The 21,462-nt window shown below is 42.9% G+C and overlaps 1 protein-coding gene across 4 annotated transcripts in view; it reads left to right on the top strand.

The window, feature by feature from the left end:
* Nucleotides 1-21,462, top strand: part of GABRG3 (gamma-aminobutyric acid type A receptor subunit gamma3) — a 1,148,957-nt gene that overhangs the window by 1,110,520 nt on the left and 16,975 nt on the right. The window contains exon 10 of one of the 4 annotated variants that reach the window (XM_044286712.1): nucleotides 7,141-7,167. The exons of the other annotated variants lie outside the window; for them this stretch is intronic. Coding sequence (XP_044142647.1) covers nucleotides 7,141-7,167 — 27 coding nt within the window. The remainder of the gene's footprint in view (nucleotides 1-7,140; nucleotides 7,168-21,462) is intronic. 4 annotated transcript variants of the gene reach the window in all.

The raw sequence follows: 21,462 nt of genomic DNA, 5'->3' as shown, positions 1-21,462 counted from the left end.
ACCTTCCCTAAAAATTAACCATCCCCCTAAATGTAAGGGTAATAAGGTGGTTATTTAGATTTAAAGGTGGTTTTCAGTGTAAAATGAATGACCTATCCTTAGGGTGGCTATCAAAATGAGATCAGTGGGGTCACTTAAATAAGGCAAAGCTGCATAAATGGATGTGCTCAAACATTTGTAAAGATGTACATAACTGCAGCACAGCCAAAATGCAGAGCTTGCCAACATAATACAGCTTAAAGGCGTTGTCTCCCTTCAGTAAGTGGCATTTATCATTTAGCAAAAGCTAATGTATTGTTATTATCCATATTGCTTCCTTTGCTGGCTGGATTCATTTTTTCATCACTTTATACACTGCTCGTTTCCATGGTTACAGACCACCCTGCAATCCAGCAGTGGTGGTTGTGCTTGCACATTATAGGAAAAAGCACCAGCCTATGTGCGCTCCCACGGTCCTGGCCACTAGAGAGGCTGATGCTTTTTCCTATAGTGTACAAGCACGACCTCCACTGATGGACTGCAGGGTGGTCGTAACCATGGAAATGAGCAGTGTATAGTGTTATGGAAAAATGAATCCAGCCAGCAAAGGAAGCAATATGGATAATAACAATACATTAGTAAGTGGCTTGTACTAACATTCTCTACATGATAAATACCACTTACTGAAGTGAGACAACCACTTTAACACTCAGAATGTGGAATTAACGCTACCATAATATTCATGTAAACTGAAGATTGTTTCTATGGTAACTAGCCTGTTGGCATCTGAGGCTCTCTGCTGAAATGCAAAGACCGAACAATTTAATAAAGAATCCAGGTCACAGGGGGCTTTCTTATAGAATTCCCTGGCTGTTAAACACAAGCGACGAGTATGGAACCTTGATGTGACGTGGCCCCCTGCACCCCTGAGTTTTAGTTAAGCTGTCAAAATCATCAATTTAATGGCTCATGCACAAGAAGACCATAATTGGCCAAGGGAACACAGCTTGTTGGTCTGCCTGATGTACCGGACCTCTGAACTGATACTGAATCTCCTCTGAACTGATCATATCTTAGTGTTTTTGGAAACCGTCAGTTCATATCTGATATCAGATCTCTTATACTGAACTCACAGTTTAGTACAAGAGATCTGCCATCATATATGAACTGACTACATCATAAAACACTATGATACAGTCAGTTCGGTCTAGCGGGGCTGCAGTCAGATCCGGCAGACACACAGACTGCGTTTCCCAGGCCAATCACGGTTGTATCCTGAGCCCTTCGAAATGTCTCTAATGATTCTATGATTCTTAAAATAAGCACCAGATTTATAATTATATACCCCAAGTTCCCAGCATTTCTGGCACAAATTGGTATACTTGTGAGCTAATACGTACAGTGGCTCTATGTTGTCTACATAAAGGACTGCACTAATTATCATATTTACATGGCTAAATTATGGTCTGGAGTCCACCGATGAAAATAGTAAGTTCTTCCCATCAACTAAGGGTACTTTCACACTAGCGGCAGGACGGATCCGACAGGCTGTTCACCCTGTCGGATCCGTCCTGCCACTATTTCGCCGTGCCGCTGGACTGCGGCTCCATCCCCATTGACTATAATGGGGACGGAGGCGGAGCTCCAGCATGGCAGTGCGCAGTGAGAGGCCGCCGGACTAAAAAGTCAGACAAGCAGTACTTTTAGTTCGGTGGCATCTCGCCGCACACTGCCGTGCTGCGCCGGAGCCCGTCCCAATTATAGTCAATGGAGATGGAGCAACAGTCCGGCGGCACGACGAAATAGCAGCAGGACGGATCCGACAGGGTGAACAGCCTGTCGTATCCATCCTGCTGCTAGTGTGAAAGTAGCCTAAGGCCTCATGCACACAACCGTTTTTTGGGTCCACATCCGAGCTGCAGTTTTTGCGGCTTGGATGCGGACCCATTCACTTCAATGGGGCTGTAAAAGATGCGTACAGCACTCCATGTGCTGTCCACATCCGTTGGTCAGTTCGTAGCGCCACAAAAAAAATATAACATGTCCTATTCTTGTCCGTTTTGCGGACAAGAATAGACATTTCTACAATGGGCCGCCCGTTCCATTCCGCGAATTGCGGAAGGCACACGGGCGGCTTCTGTTTTTTGCGGATCTGCAGTTTGTGGACCGCAAAAAAACGGCACGGTCGTGTACATGAGGCCTAAGGGAGATGACTTGTCAGCACTTTCCTCTTTTCCATTTGGTTGTTAGAGGCTAAGTAGCCCACATACAGTTCTCCACAGAGGCCCTCAGTTGGCTATATGTAAATTTGTGTCTATGCTATGGTTGAAAAAATTGTAGCAGTTGTAGGTAATCAGAAACTCTCAGTTTTTTACTGCATTGTGAAAATGAGGATGCATAAATCTTTATAGTTCTACATGTAACACTTGGCTGCTACAGTCTTTTACATATAAAGCACTGCACCAAATCCTGAACCTGCATCCAGCAGTAAACAGATTAGTTAGAAATACTGTGTAAAGATAAGCCGCTTTGAAATCATTACTGCGTTAACTCCCTTTCTACCAATTTTTTGTTTTGAGAGTAAAACTCAATAATAGTGTCTAATTAATTATTGTTATTTCAGAGTAAGTCCAAACAGCTTAGACAATATCTCTAAGTAATTTTTGAAATATTTATAACACAATATAGCTCCTAGTGCTTAAAGAGACGTTAACATATCTCCCCGAATGCTTTAAACCGAGTTCTAATAAATAAATTATATTTTCCTGCATGAATAATTTATTAGATGGGAGATGTTTTCTTTAGTTACTGGGTATGAGCACAGTTATAGAGCTCAGGCAAAACACGTTAAAGGTGTTGGTCAATACGTTTAGGGATTTTTTGACAGTCAGTATCAGGCATATCATATATCCCTCCTATATTATTATTATTATTATTATTTATTATTAAAGCTCCATTCATTCCATAGCGCTGTACATATGAGAAGAGGTATACATATATAATACAGACAATTGCACTAATAATAAACAAGACGAGTTACAAACTGGTACAGAAGGAGAGAGCTATGGGAGAAGGACACAGTAGGTGGGGGTGATGTTGGCCATGGCGGTATAGAGGCAGCAGGGTCACTGGTTGTAGGCTTGTCTGAAGAGGTGGGTTTTCAGGTTTCTTTTGAAGGATTCCACTGTAGGTGAGACTCTGATATGTTGGGGTAGCGAGTTCCAGAGTATGGGGGATGCACGGGAGATAAGAGGAGAGGAGAGAAGGAGGTCTTGTGCAGATTGCAGAGTACGTGTGGGGGTGTATCGGGAAAGTAGCTCAGAGATGTAGGGAGGGGACAGGTTATGGACGGCCTTGTATGTATTTGTTAGTACTTTGAAGTGAATTCGCTTGGCAATGGGAGCCAGTGAAGGGATTGGCAGAGGGGAGAGGCAGAGGAGTAATAGGTGAGAGGTGGATTAGTCGGGCAGCAGATTTTAGGATAGATTGGAGGGGTGCGAGAGTGCTAGATGGAAGGCCACAGAGGAGAGTGTTGCAGTAGTCTAGGTGGGAGATGATGAGGGCATGTACAAGCATTTTTGCAGATTCAAAGTTAAGGAAAGCACGGATGCGGAAGATGTTTTAGAGTTGGAGGCGGCAGATGGTGGAAAGGTGTCACGGGAGGTGTACAGAAAACTAGAGGACACAAAATGAAGATCCGACTGACTGGATCCAGAAACTAAGGAACAAAAGGGAGAGCCCTGCAACAGACCTGGCTTTCTACCTAACTGCTCAGCCTATGCGAAAATCCCAATGGTAGATGATCGCATATCCTCACCTCGACTGTATAACACCTGAACACCCTATAATAGTGAGGGGACATGACCACCGGCTCCCTACACTTGATACCGAGGGAGTCAGGGTCACCTGGGATCCAGCAAACAGGAAAACACAAATGAATGACCAAAACTTATCTGTAGAAGACTCAGTAGTAGCATCAGCATGCACACACTCCAGGAAGGAATATAAACCGCAAAGTGATGCAGTATGGGAAGGGATTTAAAGGGATGCAATCAGTGCAACTACATGACAGCTGAGAGAGGCTAACGAGATGAGAAAATGAAAGCAAAACAAAAGGAACCTCAAGGAGGAGGTTCTGAAGGACGTCTGTCAGAGCTTCTCAGATGTCTGGTGGTGACAAAAGGGCTTGGATGTGCGGTCTGAAGGAGAGGGCAGAATCCAAGGTCACTCCAAGGCAGCAGACTTGGTTGACCGGGGAGAGTGTGCAGCCATTGATCGTGATAGATAGGTCTGTTGGGGGGGTTTAGCAAGATGGGGGGAAAGATGATGAATTCTGTTTTATCCATGTTAAGTTTTAGAAAGCGAAAGGCGAAGAAGGATCATATAGAAGATAGACATTGTGGGTTTCTTGATAGTAAGGTGGTGATGTCTGGACCCGAGAGATAGATTTGTGTGTCGTCAGTGTAGGAGTGATACTGAAAGCCATGGGACTCTATGAGCTGTCCCAGGCCAAAAGTGTAGATAGAGAAGAGCAGGGGTCCTAGGACAGAGCCTTGTGGGGACACCAACAGAGAGGGAATGAGATGAAGAGGTGGTGCGGGAGTGGGAGACGCTAAACGTCCAGTCTGTGGGGTATGATGTGATCCAAGAGAGGGCCAGGTCAGTGATGCCAAAAGATGAGAAAGTTTGCAACAGAAGGGAGTGGTCAACAGTGTCGAAGGCAGAGGACAGGTCAAGGAGAAAGAGGACAGAGTATTGTTTCTTGGTTTTGGCTGTCAGTAGGTCATTGGTGACTTTGGTAAGGGCAGTCTCAGTCGAGTGGTGGGGTCGGAAGCCAGATTGTAGGCGGTCAAAGAGGGAGAAAGAGGAGAGGTGAGAGGACAGTTCAGAATGGACATGTTGTTCAAGTAGCTTTGAGGCATACGGAAGAAGTGATATGGGGCGATAACTGGACAAAGAAGATGGGTCAAGTGAAGGCTTTTTGAGGATGGGTGTAATGGTAGCATGTTTAAAACCCGAGGGGAAGACACCAGAGGTTAGTGATAGGTTGAAGAGATGAGTTAGGGCTGGGATAAACACTGTGGTGAGGTTAGGGATGAGGTGGGATGGGATTGGGTCAAGTGCACAGGTGATAAGAAGACATTTGGAGAGTAGAGTGGAGAGTTTTTCTTCTGTAATGGTGGAGAAGCAGGTTTTGGGAGAAGAGGACCAAACAGTTGTGTAGAGGGTCTGTGGGGACTGTGTAGTGAAGCTTTCTCTGATGTCGACTATCTTTTGTTTGAAATATTTGGCAAAGTCCTCAGCTGAGAAGGGAGGAGAGGGTAGGGGAGCTGGGGGACGGAGAAGGGAGTTAAAAGTGCTAAAAAGTTGTTTAGGGCTGTGGGCCAGGGAATATATGAGAGATGAGAAGTAGGCCTGTTTTGCATCAGTGAGTGAGGATTTGAATATGAGGAGGGATTGCTTGTATGCGGTGAAATGATCTTCAGAATGGGATTTCTTCCATCACCGCTCAGCAGCCCTGGAAGCTTGTCTGAGTTTTTTGGTCAGGTTGGTGTGCCAGGGTTATAATGTAAAGTTTGGACCAGCACTCAAAACACTATAAGAGAGATGTGGAACCAGACAAATTTATTTTGACACAATATATCTAGATGCTAGCCGTCTCTTATACAGTCTAACAATTGTAAAATGTTGATTATAAAAAATCGATTAAAAGTCGATCGATCAGATATAATCGAATAAATCGAGTACATATGTGCAAATACACATCAATAAAACATAATAAATCAATTGCTATTCCGATTTCTTATGAAGACTTGTATATGTGAATAAAAGTCACATTGCAAAGATTCATATATATAGGTAAGTCCAGGTAGCGGATATCTGATGTCAATCTGGACATGTGAAACCTCTAATCTTTGTTTAAAGGGCACAATCTCGCCTGGATTTCAGGTTTTCGTAGTCAATTGGTATTACCCGCTTTAGAGAGTGAATATATGCTTTTATCACTCACGACCCGCCGCGCTGATCGAAAAATTCTTTCTCTACGTGTGGAAGTTCTTTCGGGTGGCTTCCCACCATTCACATAACAATCCAGCAGTGTTGTTTTCTCTTTGCAGTGTCTCTCGGGATCTCGTCTCAACTCTTGTGAGACTTGGTTCGTCTGTAGGTTTCGTGAGTAAAGCTATATTTTGCTCCTTAATAATAAGATTTAGTGCATGGCCATGTATAATTCGCAGTCGAGTTAACGCACAGGTATTCCGCCCAGACGCGTTTCGAGATAACTTATCTCTTCCTCAGTGGGTCACCTGTGGTCTGAACAACTCGACTTTTAAACTCTCCTCCTCCATCCTTGATTATTCACATCGGGTTTCAACATGTGTTACTAATTTAGTTGGATGGTTAGAATATCCGATTTTTTTCAAAGAGAGGGTATCCGAATTTTCAGAAGTGTCCGATTTTTTATTATTCATTCGCCATAGTTGCAGATATTTTGCCAAGCTTTATCGAGTGCAAAGGAAAATATATATCGTATCTGTACTGAAGATGATTATTTTAAATAATTTCTACAATCTACAGTACTACATTCCAATATTCTGTAGTTCTTTATTCACATTTCTCAAGCTATTCCCAAATCGATTTCTAGGCCGATACTTTCACCATTTCACCATCATCTTTTGATCAGCGCGGCGGGTCGTGAGTAATAAAAGCATATATTCACTCTCTAAAGCGGGTAATACCGATTGACTATGAAAACCTGAAATCCAGGCGATATTGTGCCCTTTAAACAACGATTAGAGGTTTCACATGTCCAGATTGACATCAGATATCCTCTACCTGGACTTACCTATATATATATACGAATCTTTGAACTGTGACATTTATTCACATATACAAGTCTTCACAAGAAATCGGAATAGCAATTGATTTATTATGTGTTATTGATGTGTATTTACACATATGTACTCGATTTATTCGATTTTATCTGATCGATCGACTTTTAATAAATTTTTTATAATCGACATTGTACAATTGTTAGACTGTATAAGAGACGGCTAGCATCTAGATATATTGTGTCTAAATTAATTTGTCTGGTTCCACATCTCTCTTATAGTGTTTTGAGTGCCGGTCCAAACTTTACATTATACCATTATAGAGAGCCAGGTGTGGTTCTTTTTGATCAGAGCACCAGTCGTGACTGTCCATTGTGAGCCATCTGTTTACTGCATCTGGTGTGCCAGGGTTGTCTATACATTTTTCGGGTTTTGTTGTGTGTGAGGGGGGCAACAGTGTCCAGAGCTGTACTTATTGTGGTGTTATATAGGGTGGTAGCAGCATCTGGGTCTTGGAGGGAACAGATGGTAGAGAGTGGGAGAAGAGAGTCAGAAATCAAGCGAAAGTAGAGATGTTTAAGGTTCCTGCAGGGGTGTGCTAGTGTGTGGACTGGGGGAGCAGCAGAAGAGACCAATGAAGAGAAGGTGAGTAGGTTGTGGTCGGATAGGGGGAGAGGCGAATTTGAAAGGTTAGATAGGGAGCAGAGGCGGGTAAAGATAAGATCCAAAGTGTGACCATCTCTGGGTGGGAGCTGAAGACCACTGTGATATGCCGAAGGAGGAAGAGAGTTATAGGAGTTTAAAGGGATAGGGATGTTGAAGTCACCCATGATGATAGTGGGGATGTCGGCAGAAAGAAAATGTAGTAGCCAGATGTTAAGGTGGTCAAGAAAGATTGTGGCTGGGCCTGGGGGGGGGGGGGGGCTAGTAAATGACCGCTACTTGAAGGTTGGAGGGAGAGTAGATGAGAACAGAGTGTACTTCAAATGAGGTGAGCATAATGGAGGGTGGCAGTGGAGTTGGGCTGTAGGAGCAGGTGTCTGAAAGGAGAAGACCAACTCCTCCATCATGTTTGAAGCCGGGACGGGGGGTGTGAGTGAATTGAAATCCACTATAAGAGAGTGCAGCAGGGGAAGAGGTGTCCGAGGGTGTCAGCCATGTTTCTGTGAGACCCAGAAAGGATAGGTTTTGAGAGATAAAAAGTTCATTAATGTACGATAGTTTGTTACAGACAGAGCGTGCGTTCCATAATGCTCCTGCAAGAGGAACCAAAGGAGCAGGGGTCAGAGGAATGGTTATTAGGTTTAAGGGTTTGCAGAAATTTGTAGAAGGAGATTTGTATTGGGACGTAGAGGTGATAGTGGGGATTTGCTGAGGGGGGCCTGGATTTGGAGAGATATCACCAGCAGTAAGGAGAAGCAGAGAAAGTGTTAATAGGTGAAAATAGGAGAGGGCAGGAGGTATCTATGTGTGTTTGGGAAGGAAGTGTTTTACCGTATTTTTCGCCGTATAAGACGCACCGGCGTATAAGACGCACCTAGGTTTTTGGGGAGGAAAATAAGAAAAAAAATATTTTTAACCAAAAGGTGTGCTGTGGGTTTGGAACTAGGTGGTCTGTGGATGGCACTATTACTGGGGATCTGTGGATGACGGACACTGTTATGGGGGGATCTGTGGATGACGGACACTGTTATGGGGGGATCTGTGGATGACGGACACTGTTATGGGGGGATCTGTGGATGACGGACACTGTTATGGGGGCAACTGTGGATGACGGACACTGTTATGGGGGGATCTGTGGATGACGGACACTGTTATGGGGGCAACTGTGGATGACGGACACTGTTATGGGGGAACTGTGGATGACACACACTGTTATGGGGGGATCTGTGGCTGGCACTGTTACAGGGGGGGGATCTGTGGATGGCACTGTTATACATGTGTCATCCACAGACCCTCCCAGCCCATAACTGTGCCATCCACAGATCCCCCGCCGCTCCAGTATACTAATATAATATGTCTGATTTAATTAATGGTTATTAAATATGCATCTTTATTCCTAATAGTACCTTAAATCCTAAGCGCTTCAGTACAATGCCGGCAGGCCGGGCAGCCGGCGCGGCGCGTCACTCACTGACGTCACTTGCCTGCGCCGCCTGCTTCATTCATAAAGTAGGCGGCGCAGGCACGTGACATCAGGGAGTTACGCTGCCGCCCGCCCGGCCTGGATTGTACGGATGCGCTTAGGATTTAAGGTACTATTAGGCATAAAGGGGCATATTTAATAACCATTAATGGAATATGACATATTTTATTAGTACACCGGAGCGGCGGGGCGGGCCTTTAGTACAGTGACTGCACCGCCCCGCCGCTATTGCCGGCCCCAGCTCCTCCTCCCAGTCCCTCCCAGAGTCCCCGCTCGCTTTACATCGCTGCCAGCGATGTAAAACTGGCTGCATTCGCCGTATAAGACGCAGGGGCATTTTCCCCCCATTTTGGGGGAAGAAAAAGTGCGTCTTATACGGCGAAAAATACGGTATGTTGCCAAACAGGTTTGTGCAAGCTGTCAGATGAGAAGGTAAGATGAAGGAAGAGATATCTGTTTATAGCTGGTAAATGATGTACAGCCGGGATGCACAACCTTTTCTAATCTGAGAGCCACATTGCTGCCCTGAGCCCCTACCAAGGGCCAGAATAAATCTTAAAGAAGTGTTAATATTGAATATTAATTTTATGGCATCTCAAAAGATATTTTATGCTATAAATGTCCACTTCTAGAACTCCAGCCTGTTGAGTGAGTGTGGTCCCCCTCACCCCAAGCAGCACTCTAGAGAAGAGGATATCATGCATGCATGTGGCTCTGTACATTGTAGATTATGAGTGTTGTGACAACAGATAAGTGCAGCATATGGTGTAGGTGTAAGAAAACCAGGCCAGAGTTAAGCCTCAGTCACACGTCAGTATTTTGGTCAGTGGTTTCCATCAGTGATTGTGAGCCAAATCCAGGAATGGAGCCTCCACATAAGATATAGGGAAAGATCAGTATTTATTTTGTGTATGGACCTGCACCTGGCTTTGGCTCAAAATTACTGATGAAAATCACTGACGTGTGAATAAGGCCTCATGCACACAACAGTGTTTTTTCAGTGATTTGGCTTCAGTGGTCCGTGTCCGATTTTGCTTCAATTGTGTTTCCTTGTGTCTTCCTTTTTTTTTGTCTGACAGGGAAAAAAAAGGAAGTTTAAGAAAAGTGTAATTTTATTGCACCAAGGTCTTGTAGAAAATGGACACAGATGACATACCAGTTGTGCATCCGTTTTTTTTTTGACGAACCCATTGACTTGAATGGGTCCGTCCTCCATTTTCCACTGCCAAGAATAGGACAGGCTATATTTTTTTGACGGACTGGAATCACGGATCACGGACGCAGAGAAAAAACGGAGGACTATCAGTTTTTTTTCACAGCTCCACAGAAATGAATGGGACCTCCGCTAAACTGTGAAAAATGACGGAACGGACGTGGATGCACACAACAGTCATGTGCATGAGGCCTAAGGCCTTAGAAGAACAAATATCTCTCCTTGCTGTAATGCAAAGTTTCTATCTTGCTGCAGTCTCAGTAGTATCTATGGCCAGCAATAGTACACTGGTATGGTGGCTATAATGTCCACTGTGAGATACAGGGTCTTGATAGCATGTCTGGCCAGGACGTGTCCAGTGTGAAGAGTGTCTTAACAGTATCCTTCCACTGCAGTAAGGTTTAAATGGCTACAATACAATCGTGTTCAGCGGCTCACCTTGCCTCTTCACAAGGACCCGGTGCTCACTCCACGGATTCACCCAAATCCGGTACAAAAAGTGCAAAGTATTATAGTAACTGGAGGGCACTAGGGATGAGCGAACTCGAACTGTATAGTTCGGGTTCGTACCGAATTTTGGGGTGTCCGTGACACGGACCCGAACCCGGACATTTTCGTAAAAGTCCGGGTTCGGGTTCGGTGTTCGTCGCTTTCTTCGCGCTTTTGTGACGCTTTCTTGGCGCTTTTTGAAAGGCTGCAAAGCAGCCAATCAACAAGCGTCATACTACTTGCCCCAAGAGGCCATCACAGCCATGCCTACTATTGGCATGGCTGTGATTGGCCAGAGCACCATGTGACCCAGCCTCTATTTAAGCTGGAGTCACATAGCGCCGCCCGTCACTCTGCTCTGATTAGCGTAGGGAGAGGTTGCGGCTGCGACAGTAGGGCGAGATTAGGCAGATTAACTCCTCCAAAGGACTTGATTAACTGATCGATCTGCAGCTGTGGATCATTGAGCTGCTGATCCTCAATTGCTCACTGTTTTTAGGCTGCACAGACCGTTTGTCAGTCTCATTTTTCTGGGGTGATCGGCGGCCATTTTGTGTCTTGTGGTGCGCCAGCACAAGCTGCGACCAAGTGCATTTAACCCTCAATGGTGTGGTTGTTTTTTGGCTAAAGCCTACATCAGGGTGAAGCTGTGACACCAAGTGCATTTAACCAGCAATAGTCTGTTCATTTTTTGGCCATATACAAAATCAGGGGCAAGCTGCGCCTGTCACCAAGTGCATTTAACCCTCAATGGTGTGGTTGTTTTTTGGCTAAAGCCTACATCAGGGTGAAGCTGTCACACCAAGTGCATTTAACCAGCAATAGTCTGTTCATTTTTTGGCCATATACAAAATCAGGGGCAAGCTGCGCCTGTCACCAAGTGCATTTAACCCTCAATGGTGTGGTTGTTTTTTGGCTAAAGCCTACATCAGGGTGAAGCTGTCACACCAAGTGCATTTAACCAGCAATAGTCTGTTCATTTTTTGGCCATATACAAAATCAGGGGCAAGCTGCGCCTGTCACCAAGTGCATTTAACCCTCAATGGTGTGGTTGTTTTTTGGCTAAAGCCTACATCAGGGTGAAGCTGTCACACCAAGTGCATTTAACCAGCAATAGTCTGTTCATTTTTTGGCCATATCCCAGTCTAATTCTGTCACTAAATCCATACCGGTCACCCAGCGCCTAAATACTAGGCCTCAAATTTATATCCAGCTAAATCTGTCCCTAGTGCTGTAGCTGGGCGAGTTATTTAGTGTCCGTTCAAGCACATTTCTTGTTCTGGGTTGAAATACAATTCCCAATTTAGCAATTTCATAATTTAGTGGTTCCTGCTATATCAGAGCTATTTGAAATCTATCCCAAAAAGGGTATATAATATTGAAGGTGCACATAGGGTCATTCAGAGTAACTTCACACACACCCGCTACTGTGTATTTCCAAGTCTAATTCTGTCACTAAATCCATACCGGTGACCCAGCGCCTAAATACTAGGCCTCAAATTTAATTCCCTCTAAATCTCTCGTTACCCACCGTTGTACTGTTGTTGCTGGGCAAGATATTTAGTGTCCGTCAAAGCACATTTTTTGTTCTGGGTTGAAGTACAATTCCCAATTTAGCAATTTCATAATTTAGTGGTTTCTGCTATATCAGAGCTATTTGAAATCTATCCCTAAAAGGGTATATAATATTCAAGGTGCACATTGGGTCATTCAGAATAACTTCACACACACACGCTTCTGTGCATTTCCAAGTCTAATTCTGTCACTAAATCCATACCGGTCACCCAGCGCCTAAATACTAGGCCTCAAATTTATATCCCGCTGAATTTGAATACAATACATTGGGCCAAATAATATATTTGTTGTTGTGGTGAACCATAACAATGAGAAAAACATCTAGTAAGGGACGCGGACGTGGACATGGTCGTGGTGGTGTTAGTGGACCCTCTGGTGCTGGGAGAGGACGTGGCCGTTCTGCCACATCCACACGTCCTAGTGTACCAACTACTTCAGGTCCCAGTAGCCGCCAGAATTTACAGCGATATATGGTGGGGCCCAATGCCGTTCTAAGGATGGTAAGGCCTGAGCAGGTACAGGCATTAGTCAATTGGGTGGCCGACAGTGGATCCAGCACGTTCACATTATCTCCCACCCAGTCTTCTGCAGAAAGCGCACAGATGGCGCCTGAAAACCAACCCCATCAGTCTGTCACATCACCCCCATGCATACCAGGGAAACTGTCTCAGCCTCAAGTTATGCAGCAGTCTCTTATGCTGTTTGAAGACTCCGCTGGCAGGGTTTCCCAAGGGCATCCACCTAGCCCTTCCCCAGCGGTGAAAGACATAGAATGCACTGACGCACAACCACTTATGTTTCCTGATGATGAGGACATGGGAATACCACCTCTCTGCTGATTCTCTCTGATTCTCTGCTATGACATGCAGACTGATTCTCTGCTGACATGAAGCCAGATTGTCTGTTACGGGACCTCTCTCCTCTGCCTGTGTGCTAGGCCTAAATATATGCCAATGGACTGTTGCAGTGGTGGCTGACGTGAAGCCTCATTCTCTGCTATGACATGCAGACTAATTCTCTGCTGACATGAAGCCAGATTGTCTGTTACGGGACCTCTCTCCTCTGCCTGGGTGCTGGGCCTAAATTTATGACAATGGACTGTTGCAGTGGTGGCTGACGTGAAGCCTGATTCTCTGCTATGACATGCAGACTGATTCTCTGCTGACATGAAGCCAGATCCTCTGTTACGGGACCTCTCTCCTCTGCCTGTGTGTGTGCTGGGCCTAAATATATGCCAATGGACTGTTGCAGTGGTGGCTGACGTGAAGCCTCATTCTCTGCTATGACATGCAGACTGATTCTCTGCTGACATGAAGCCAGATTCTCTGTTACGGGACCTCTCTCCTCTGCCTGTGTGTGTGCTGGGCCTAAATATATGCCAATGGACTGTTGCAGTGGTGGCTGACGTGAAGCCTCATTCTCTGCTATGACATGCAGACTAATTCTCTGCTGACATGAAGACAGATTCTCTGTTACGGGACCTCCCTCCTCTGCCTGGGTGCTGGGCCTAAATATATGCCAATGGACTGTTGCAGTGGTGGCTGACGTGAAGCCTCATTCTCTGCTATGACATGCAGACTAATTCTCTGCTGACATGAAGACAGATTCTCTGTTACGGGACCTCTCTCCTCTGCCTGGGTGCCGGGGCCTAAATATCTGAGAATGGACTGTTCCAGTGGTGGGTGACGGGAAGCCAGATTCTCTGCTATGGAACCTCTCTCCAATTGATTTTGGTTAATTTTTATTTATTTAATTTTTATTTTAATTCATTTCCCTATCCACATTTGTTTGCAGGGGATTTACCTACATGTTGCTGCCTTTTGCAGCCCTCTAGCTCTTTCCTGGGCTGTTTTACAGCCTTTTTAGTGCCGAAAAGTTCGGGTCCCCATTGACTTCAATGGGGTTCGGGTTCGGGACGAAGTTCGGATCGGGTTCGGATCCCGAACCCGAACATTTCCGGGATGTTCGGCCGAACTTCTCGAACCCGAACATCCAGGTGTTCGCTCAACTCTAGAGGGCACTCAAATACCAGAGAACATCCTGCCTTGATGTTCTCTGGTATTTGAGTGCCCTCCAGTTACTATAAGGTTTGAATGGCTGTTGCTGCAGATTACCGACTGACACCTATGCTTTACCATGCAGATTTCAAATTCTCATTTCTCTACTTCTCTCTTTGTAAAACTTGCAGATTTCTGATAGTCTCTGGAAATTGAGGCCTAAGAAGAATGAGCATAACACACAGCTTCTTTCCTCTCTGAAAAGACAGTCTAGACTCACTAGGGTTATGAGTTGAGCCAGCTACCACCAAGCAACCTCCTGAAAAGGGCTGTGTCAGAAATAGTTAGCTCTGTCACTGCCATACAGAGCTATGTTGGGAGTACGCAAGGCACTGCAATAGATAACATAGCAATATATAACATTTCAATTGCAAACCATTTGCAGATGCCCACTGCTCTTGGGTACTGCATGAGTACTTTCCAAGTTTCATAAACTACAATGAAAAGGGTAAAACACATAGATGACTACTTCTAAATCATATACTCCTTTCTGCTATGCCCAACAAAGGTCATGGGACACCATTCAACTGATATATATGGTAGAGTCAAAGATGTTTACACAGTGTACCATTAGTACTTTGCTCCTGAACTTTGCATCTGTTCTCTTATTTCTGACGTTTTAACATGTGAGCAGTGGCACACAAAGAAGATTTTTTCTCAGTAATTTTTATTGAAGCATTACTGTGTTCTCATGGTAGTGGACCCCAACGAATGGCATCCTAGGTCAAAGGTTGTGTACCCTTATATTATTTATGAAAGGTCTAAAGGTTCTTCTTAGAGATCTCTGGGGTCCTTGTGGTTCTGTACAACAGAACCCTAGGCACTCCATGTACTGCTGTATGGTACCTCCATACAGCACCATAGTACAGACATATTTTCCTCTCAAAATAATACTGCTAGTGAAGAATGGCTCTATAAAAGGCATATGATAAAATATATCTAAGATTCTATTTTATTTTCATATCCATAGAAATGGTAACACAAATGTAAAAAAAAAAAAAAAAAACACTATGGCACAGAGTTACTAATGGGAATACACCTAGAACCTGGCTGAAATGTCACAAGAATGACATTGGGCACAACATACTAGAAAAAGGGTATGATTGCACAGAGAAGGAGGTGTGGTCTAATATGCCACATTTGGCACCATAATTGCCCAACAATTCTGACATAAAATGATGTCTTAAATTAAGCCAAAAATCCTCGGTAGCCAAAAGTGTCTACCCATGCACAAATTTTTGAATTACTGATTAATTTGGTGGAAGTCTAAGCAACGTGTCTAAGTTTCTGGAATTTATGGGATTATTAAGTCTGCTCGACATGACATCTGCAATGAGCAGGACACGGGTACAATGCAGTGGGTCAGAATATGTGTATGAAGTCTATGAGTATTTTGTGACGCCAATGGCAGCTTGCGCAGGTACTGTAACAGGGCCCTTTAAGATGTTATAGCTCACGTACCAGGAGAGGAATGCCAGAGGGGGGTAATGTCACTGTATAGCAGATATGGTAGTGTCAACGGTGTCTCCTACCTTGGTACGGCTGGACTCCTGGATCCTGGCTCACTTGCAATAAATTGAGTGTTGTTAATAGAAGTAATGGAGGAATGATTGAGATCCAGACAGGAGATATAATCCAACTGGTCTTTACTGTATAGCAACAGATATCCATACGAGTTACAGCTTAAGTCTCTAGGTCCCAGCAGGTATTGGCAATATGGGGCAGGAATTTATATATATTCTGCTTCTTGTCATACGCATAGTGAATCTGGCAGGTATCTATCTTCTGCTCTGTCTGTCTTCTGTTTGGTTTGGGCTTGACTAGCTGAGGAGGTATTTGGCTTCTCCTGGACTCTGGATAAGTACTCACAGGACTGCTCGCAGGGAATGATGTCGTCCTGGAGATCTTTAGTTCTGGAGGGTTGCTTGCTTGTCACCAGCTGAGGTAGATGACTCAGGCTGGGAAGATGGATCCTTGGCCTCAGCCGAGGCTGGATCCCAGGTTGGGATCCCTGTAACTGGGAGCTCCTTCCAACACAGCCTACCCCTGGCAGGTGTGGCTGGTACACTAACTTAACTTCCTTCTCCTCCTCATGAGACAGGACATGGGAACAGCCCACTTCTGCTCAGACAGGGAGACTAGGCTGAAATGAACTATTCCAGGCCTAGATATACTAAACTGACTATATACCTGATCACACATTGCCGCCACCTGCTGGTGTACAGGGAAATTACAGCATAATATATGAAACAGGCAAATACAAAGTTAGATTACACAAGATGGCAATAAATATACACTTGACATGTTGTAGCAGGGAGACAAAGTTTAGTGACATACTCTGGGATGTTACACATCCTGAGGATAGGTCATCAATATCAGATCTGTGTGCGTCCAGACAACCAGGACCTTCGTTGGTAAGCTGTTAGAAGAGGCCGAGTGCTCTTTGAGTGCTGTGGCCTCTTCCTAGGCCAGAGACATCACCATCAAGTGGCTAGTTGCAGTTCAACACCATTCAAGTCAATGGGGCTGTCGGAATATTTATGCTGTCTCCGATTGACAGTCTATATGATTTATGTGAATAAATTAAAATCGGTAATAAAGGAGATTCTAACTTATTATCATAAATATCAAGCTAAAACAAGCTCGTGATCTGCGTTGAATTGAAGACAAAACCCAGTTACAGACAAAATATATATGTAATTTATTAATACAATTTATAGTGCAAAATAATATATATAATAAAATTGGCGGTAATAAAATTCACTCAATGATATGCAAAATAGTGGTAAAGACAAAAATAATTGAGAACATATATATATATATATATATACACAATTATGCCTTCTTATAATAATACCCCTCACTTATTTTAAAAGTCAATTTAATACTTGATTTCTCTCAGCCGACAAATGTCCGATTAAACCCAAATCTGGTTTATCTTTTATCTATATAAATATATATTATCAACCATACTGGTCTAGAACTGAATTCAGTTCCTTGGAGATAATACCGTGTTTTCACTAGTATATTTTTAATCTCCCTGTATTGGATTAATTTTCAGGATGATGCTGCAGGTACACCCCAATCTTATTCCAAAACAGATACTATACACAAAGTATGGTTAATTGAATATATCTATAGATATGTATTATATTAATTAATTATCCTATAAAATATAGGTAAGGTTATACTATACCAAAATGTCAGCTAGCAGAAATCAGTTTCAATGGTTCTAAGATGGCTGCCTCCAATGACTGGCAAGATGGTCAAGATGATGTTCAGAGAGAGAGCTCGATCGACCCCTTCTGTCAGCCCATACCATCTTTTTATCCTCTCTTAGAAAGGGCTTGGCCAAGTTTTATCATTAACTAGTGACCTCACTTTATAATTAATAGAACCTCCCTCTAGGGAAAAATATACCCTAGATCTTTGTTACCCTAACACTAGATGGCACTAATATTCCATACAAAAATCGAAGCATTAATTTATTTCTCTTTTTCATATACTAGCAATAAAATTTAATCTAAGGTTTCAGACGAAACCTTGAGAAGATCTTAAAGAGACAATGAGTTTTATACTTGGTCAACTAACTTGTGTATCCTTAAGTCTTTTGACCAGACTTGATTAAATCAAAACAAATATGGCTATCTCAATTCATTGTTCTTGGATGAGACAGGGTTTGTTCATGATCACCTGTGTCCACATCCATTCCAGGAAAGAAATAATTAATTCGTGTGTTCCACTGAGACAGATTCTAAACATGACAGAGGAGTTTATACCTCATTTCTAATCTTACAATTGAATATATCTATGAGGACTATACTCTTATATATATACTATATATTCAGCACACCTATTAAAATTGATTATATAAAATCAATCTACTCCTATATTGATTAATATAAAAATCACAAAGAAAGATTAGAGTCTTTCTATTTACTAAAATCATCAGAATTCAAATACATTGTCTTATCTAGGCCATCACATTTCATTAGACCTTGGGACATCTCCTTCTCACAAAACAGACTTAGGTAAACACTTCGGTATATATCGTAAACCTTAGGTTAGCAATTTCAGAGTAAAAAAAAATCCTGAATTCACTCTGCCTTAAAATAAGACAAAATGGTTGTCCCTTAGGCTCATGTCCATTCACTTATATAGGCCTTATAATTATGGACTTTATTCATACTCAATAGTTCTGACAAATCCCCCCCCTTCTTCCCACGTTAGTCAAGGATCCCCTTAAGACCTAACTGGGAGAAGGTCGGAAGAATTTTCATGTTCATCAATATTGTATCTGAGTCTTTTATCGCATCATAACGTCAATCCTGGAAAAGTATATTATCACAGAAATTCTGTGTCCAATGGTTTTAGCATGTGAGAAAAATGCAAAACTTGGCACCAATCATGCCATTATTGCTGTGACTTTGTTCTCATGCATAATGTACCAATTTGGTTCCTTTCCCAAGCTAAAATGGTGATATCCGATATCTTCATCCAATGAATGTCCTTGGATCCAGTTTCGCAAAGATTCCTGAAATATAATCTTCTTAGCCATCATTCACAATCCTGGGACATCTGAAGCACGACTGTAGATTCGGGTTGATGATTAGTTCCGTCTTTAATTGGACCTCCTGAATCAACACCATCTGCACGATATCTGTATCTTTGTTGTCATCATCATCGCCAGGAATCACGTCTGGTTCCGCCCGTCCTTTTTCTATAAAGGAAAATGAAAGTATGAATACAGTATATATATATATATTTATTTATTTTTTCTTTTGATATACAGTTTCCCTAGCGTTGCTATGTAAAATGCTTTATATGGAAACCCCAGAATTGGAACATCTGTGAACTGAGAGAAATCAGATTAACGCATCCTTATTCATTCTCTTATTCAGCGTCATCTTCTATGATTCTCAGTTCTGATCTTGGATGACATACTCGCAATTGATTTACATGGACCCATTTCTCGATGAAACCATCTTTGGTATTAATTTTCACCTTATAAACTACAGGTGATATTTTATCAATTACATCATACGGACCTTTCCATGATGGGAGAAATTTTCTTTCTTTTACCCGATCCCGGGCAAAGTTATAGAGATACACTCTATCTCCTACCTCATATTCCTTTTTTGTAGTTTTCAAGTCATAATAAGTTTTGTTACTTACGGCGGCTTTCTCAAGATTCTTCTGCGCGAAAGCAAACGCGTGTTGAAGATACTTACGAAGGTCCTCCACATACTGATGTGTCGTGGCTGCATTGATCAGGTTATGATCTGATGTGCGATACAAAAGATGTTGAGGAAGTACCATTCTTCTTCCTGTCATCAACTCAAAAGGTGACATCTGGGTAGCCGTACTTGGAGTAGCTCTAATGGCCATGAGTACTAATGGTAACCTTATATCCCAGTCTTTACCCGACTCCTTAACATATTTCTTAAGGATGTTGACAATAGACTGGTTATAGCGCTCAACGGATCCGCTAGATGTCGGACGATAAGCAATGTGTAATTTTCTCTTCACACCCAACATCTTCCACATCTTCGTCATTACCTCACTTACAAAGTGTGATCCACGATCTGAATCAATCCTTAATGGCAACCCAAATCTGGAAAATACATGGTTAATCAACAAAAATGCACAAGTCTCGGCTGTGTTATTGCAGGCCGGTAGACACTCTACCCATTTTGTAAACACACAAGTGACGGTTAACATGTATTTATTTCCTCGGGATGACCGGGTAACAGGACCAATAAAATCGATTTGAATGTCAGACCATGGTAATGAAAAACCTTTCTTCTGAAGTGGAGCCCGATGTTTAGGACCTTGCGGTTGAAATTGCGCACATATCAAACAACCTTGACAATAACTTTGGACATCCTTTAACATATGAGGCCAGTAGGCATAATCACGTAGTGACTCATATGTAATCTTTTCTCCACGATGACCAGCTGTAGGTGCATCATGGGCATGCTGTAACATTAAACCTCTAAATGTAGTAGGAACTACCCACTGCTGAATACCATTTTTAGAGGTTCTCATTAATAACCCATCCTGAATACTAAATTGGGATTTGGATTTCATAAGTAATCGGAGGTCTTCTTTTTGGGTAAAATTATCCTCCGATATGGGATTATTATTAGGATCCTCAATATGTTTATAGAAGATTCCCAATATAACATCTTCCTTCTGGCTTTTGATCAGATCCTCACTAGAAGATTCTTGGCTCCATTGAACTATACTATTTTCAGTTTGGGCCTTAGCCTGTTGTCTAGTGATAGCGTCAATGGGAATCATCTCTAGTAAATGATCTATATTCACATGATCACCACTTATGGCTCCTTGTTTAGCTAGTTTATCAGCTAGGTCATTACCCTCTTTATCTTTATTTTGGGTTTTGGAATGACCTTTAGTCTTTTTCCAATAAATGGTTAGATCATTATGTCGGACTAGCTCATCTATGGCACAAAACAACTTGGCGTGTTTCACTGGTTTGTTATTGGACCGTAACATATGACTCCTCTTCCATGTGGGCATATATTCTACAAAGCTGTTCCGCACATAATTTGAATCGGTAACTATGACGAATTCCTTTATATTGTGCTCTATAGCAATTTTAACGGTTTGGTAGACAGCTGCTAATTCGGCTACCTGGCTACTCTTAGCACCAATACTATAACCTATTGAAATACTCGGGCACCCATCTATCCACGTAATTCCAATTCCTGCCACTAGTTTTCTTTCATCCCCTACAATGGCATGGTAAGCACAACCATCTATGTACGCACAGGGGAGTAGAGAGCAATAGTCGTCTTCATACACTTTGTAAGGGGAAGATTTTTGTTCCTCTAGAAAATCATCTATCAGTTCTTCCGTTTGAGAATTATCAGCGCAATTATGCAATTCAGCAAGTCCTTGGGCTACTGGACACTTTTTATTTTGCTTATACTGAACTTCCAACGGCCATCCTTGTAAAGACAAGGTCCAAGCAGTGATCCTGCTGTTAGACAAGTTACCATCCCTAATTTTATCACTCTGTAGATATTGTAGGGGTTGATGGGCCGTTTCAACAATGATTTTCTCACCCTGTACAAAACTTCTAAAGTTTTGAAGCGCCCAGACTGTGGATAGTAAAGCTTTTTCACAGTTGCTAAACTTTATTTCTAC

Source organism: Bufo gargarizans, chromosome 3 (genome assembly GCF_014858855.1).
Source record: "Bufo gargarizans isolate SCDJY-AF-19 chromosome 3, ASM1485885v1, whole genome shotgun sequence".
Taxonomy (NCBI): Eukaryota; Metazoa; Chordata; class Amphibia; order Anura; family Bufonidae; genus Bufo; species Bufo gargarizans.
Note: the sequence above shows the minus strand (reverse complement) of the source record. Positions and strands in the feature narration are given on the sequence as shown.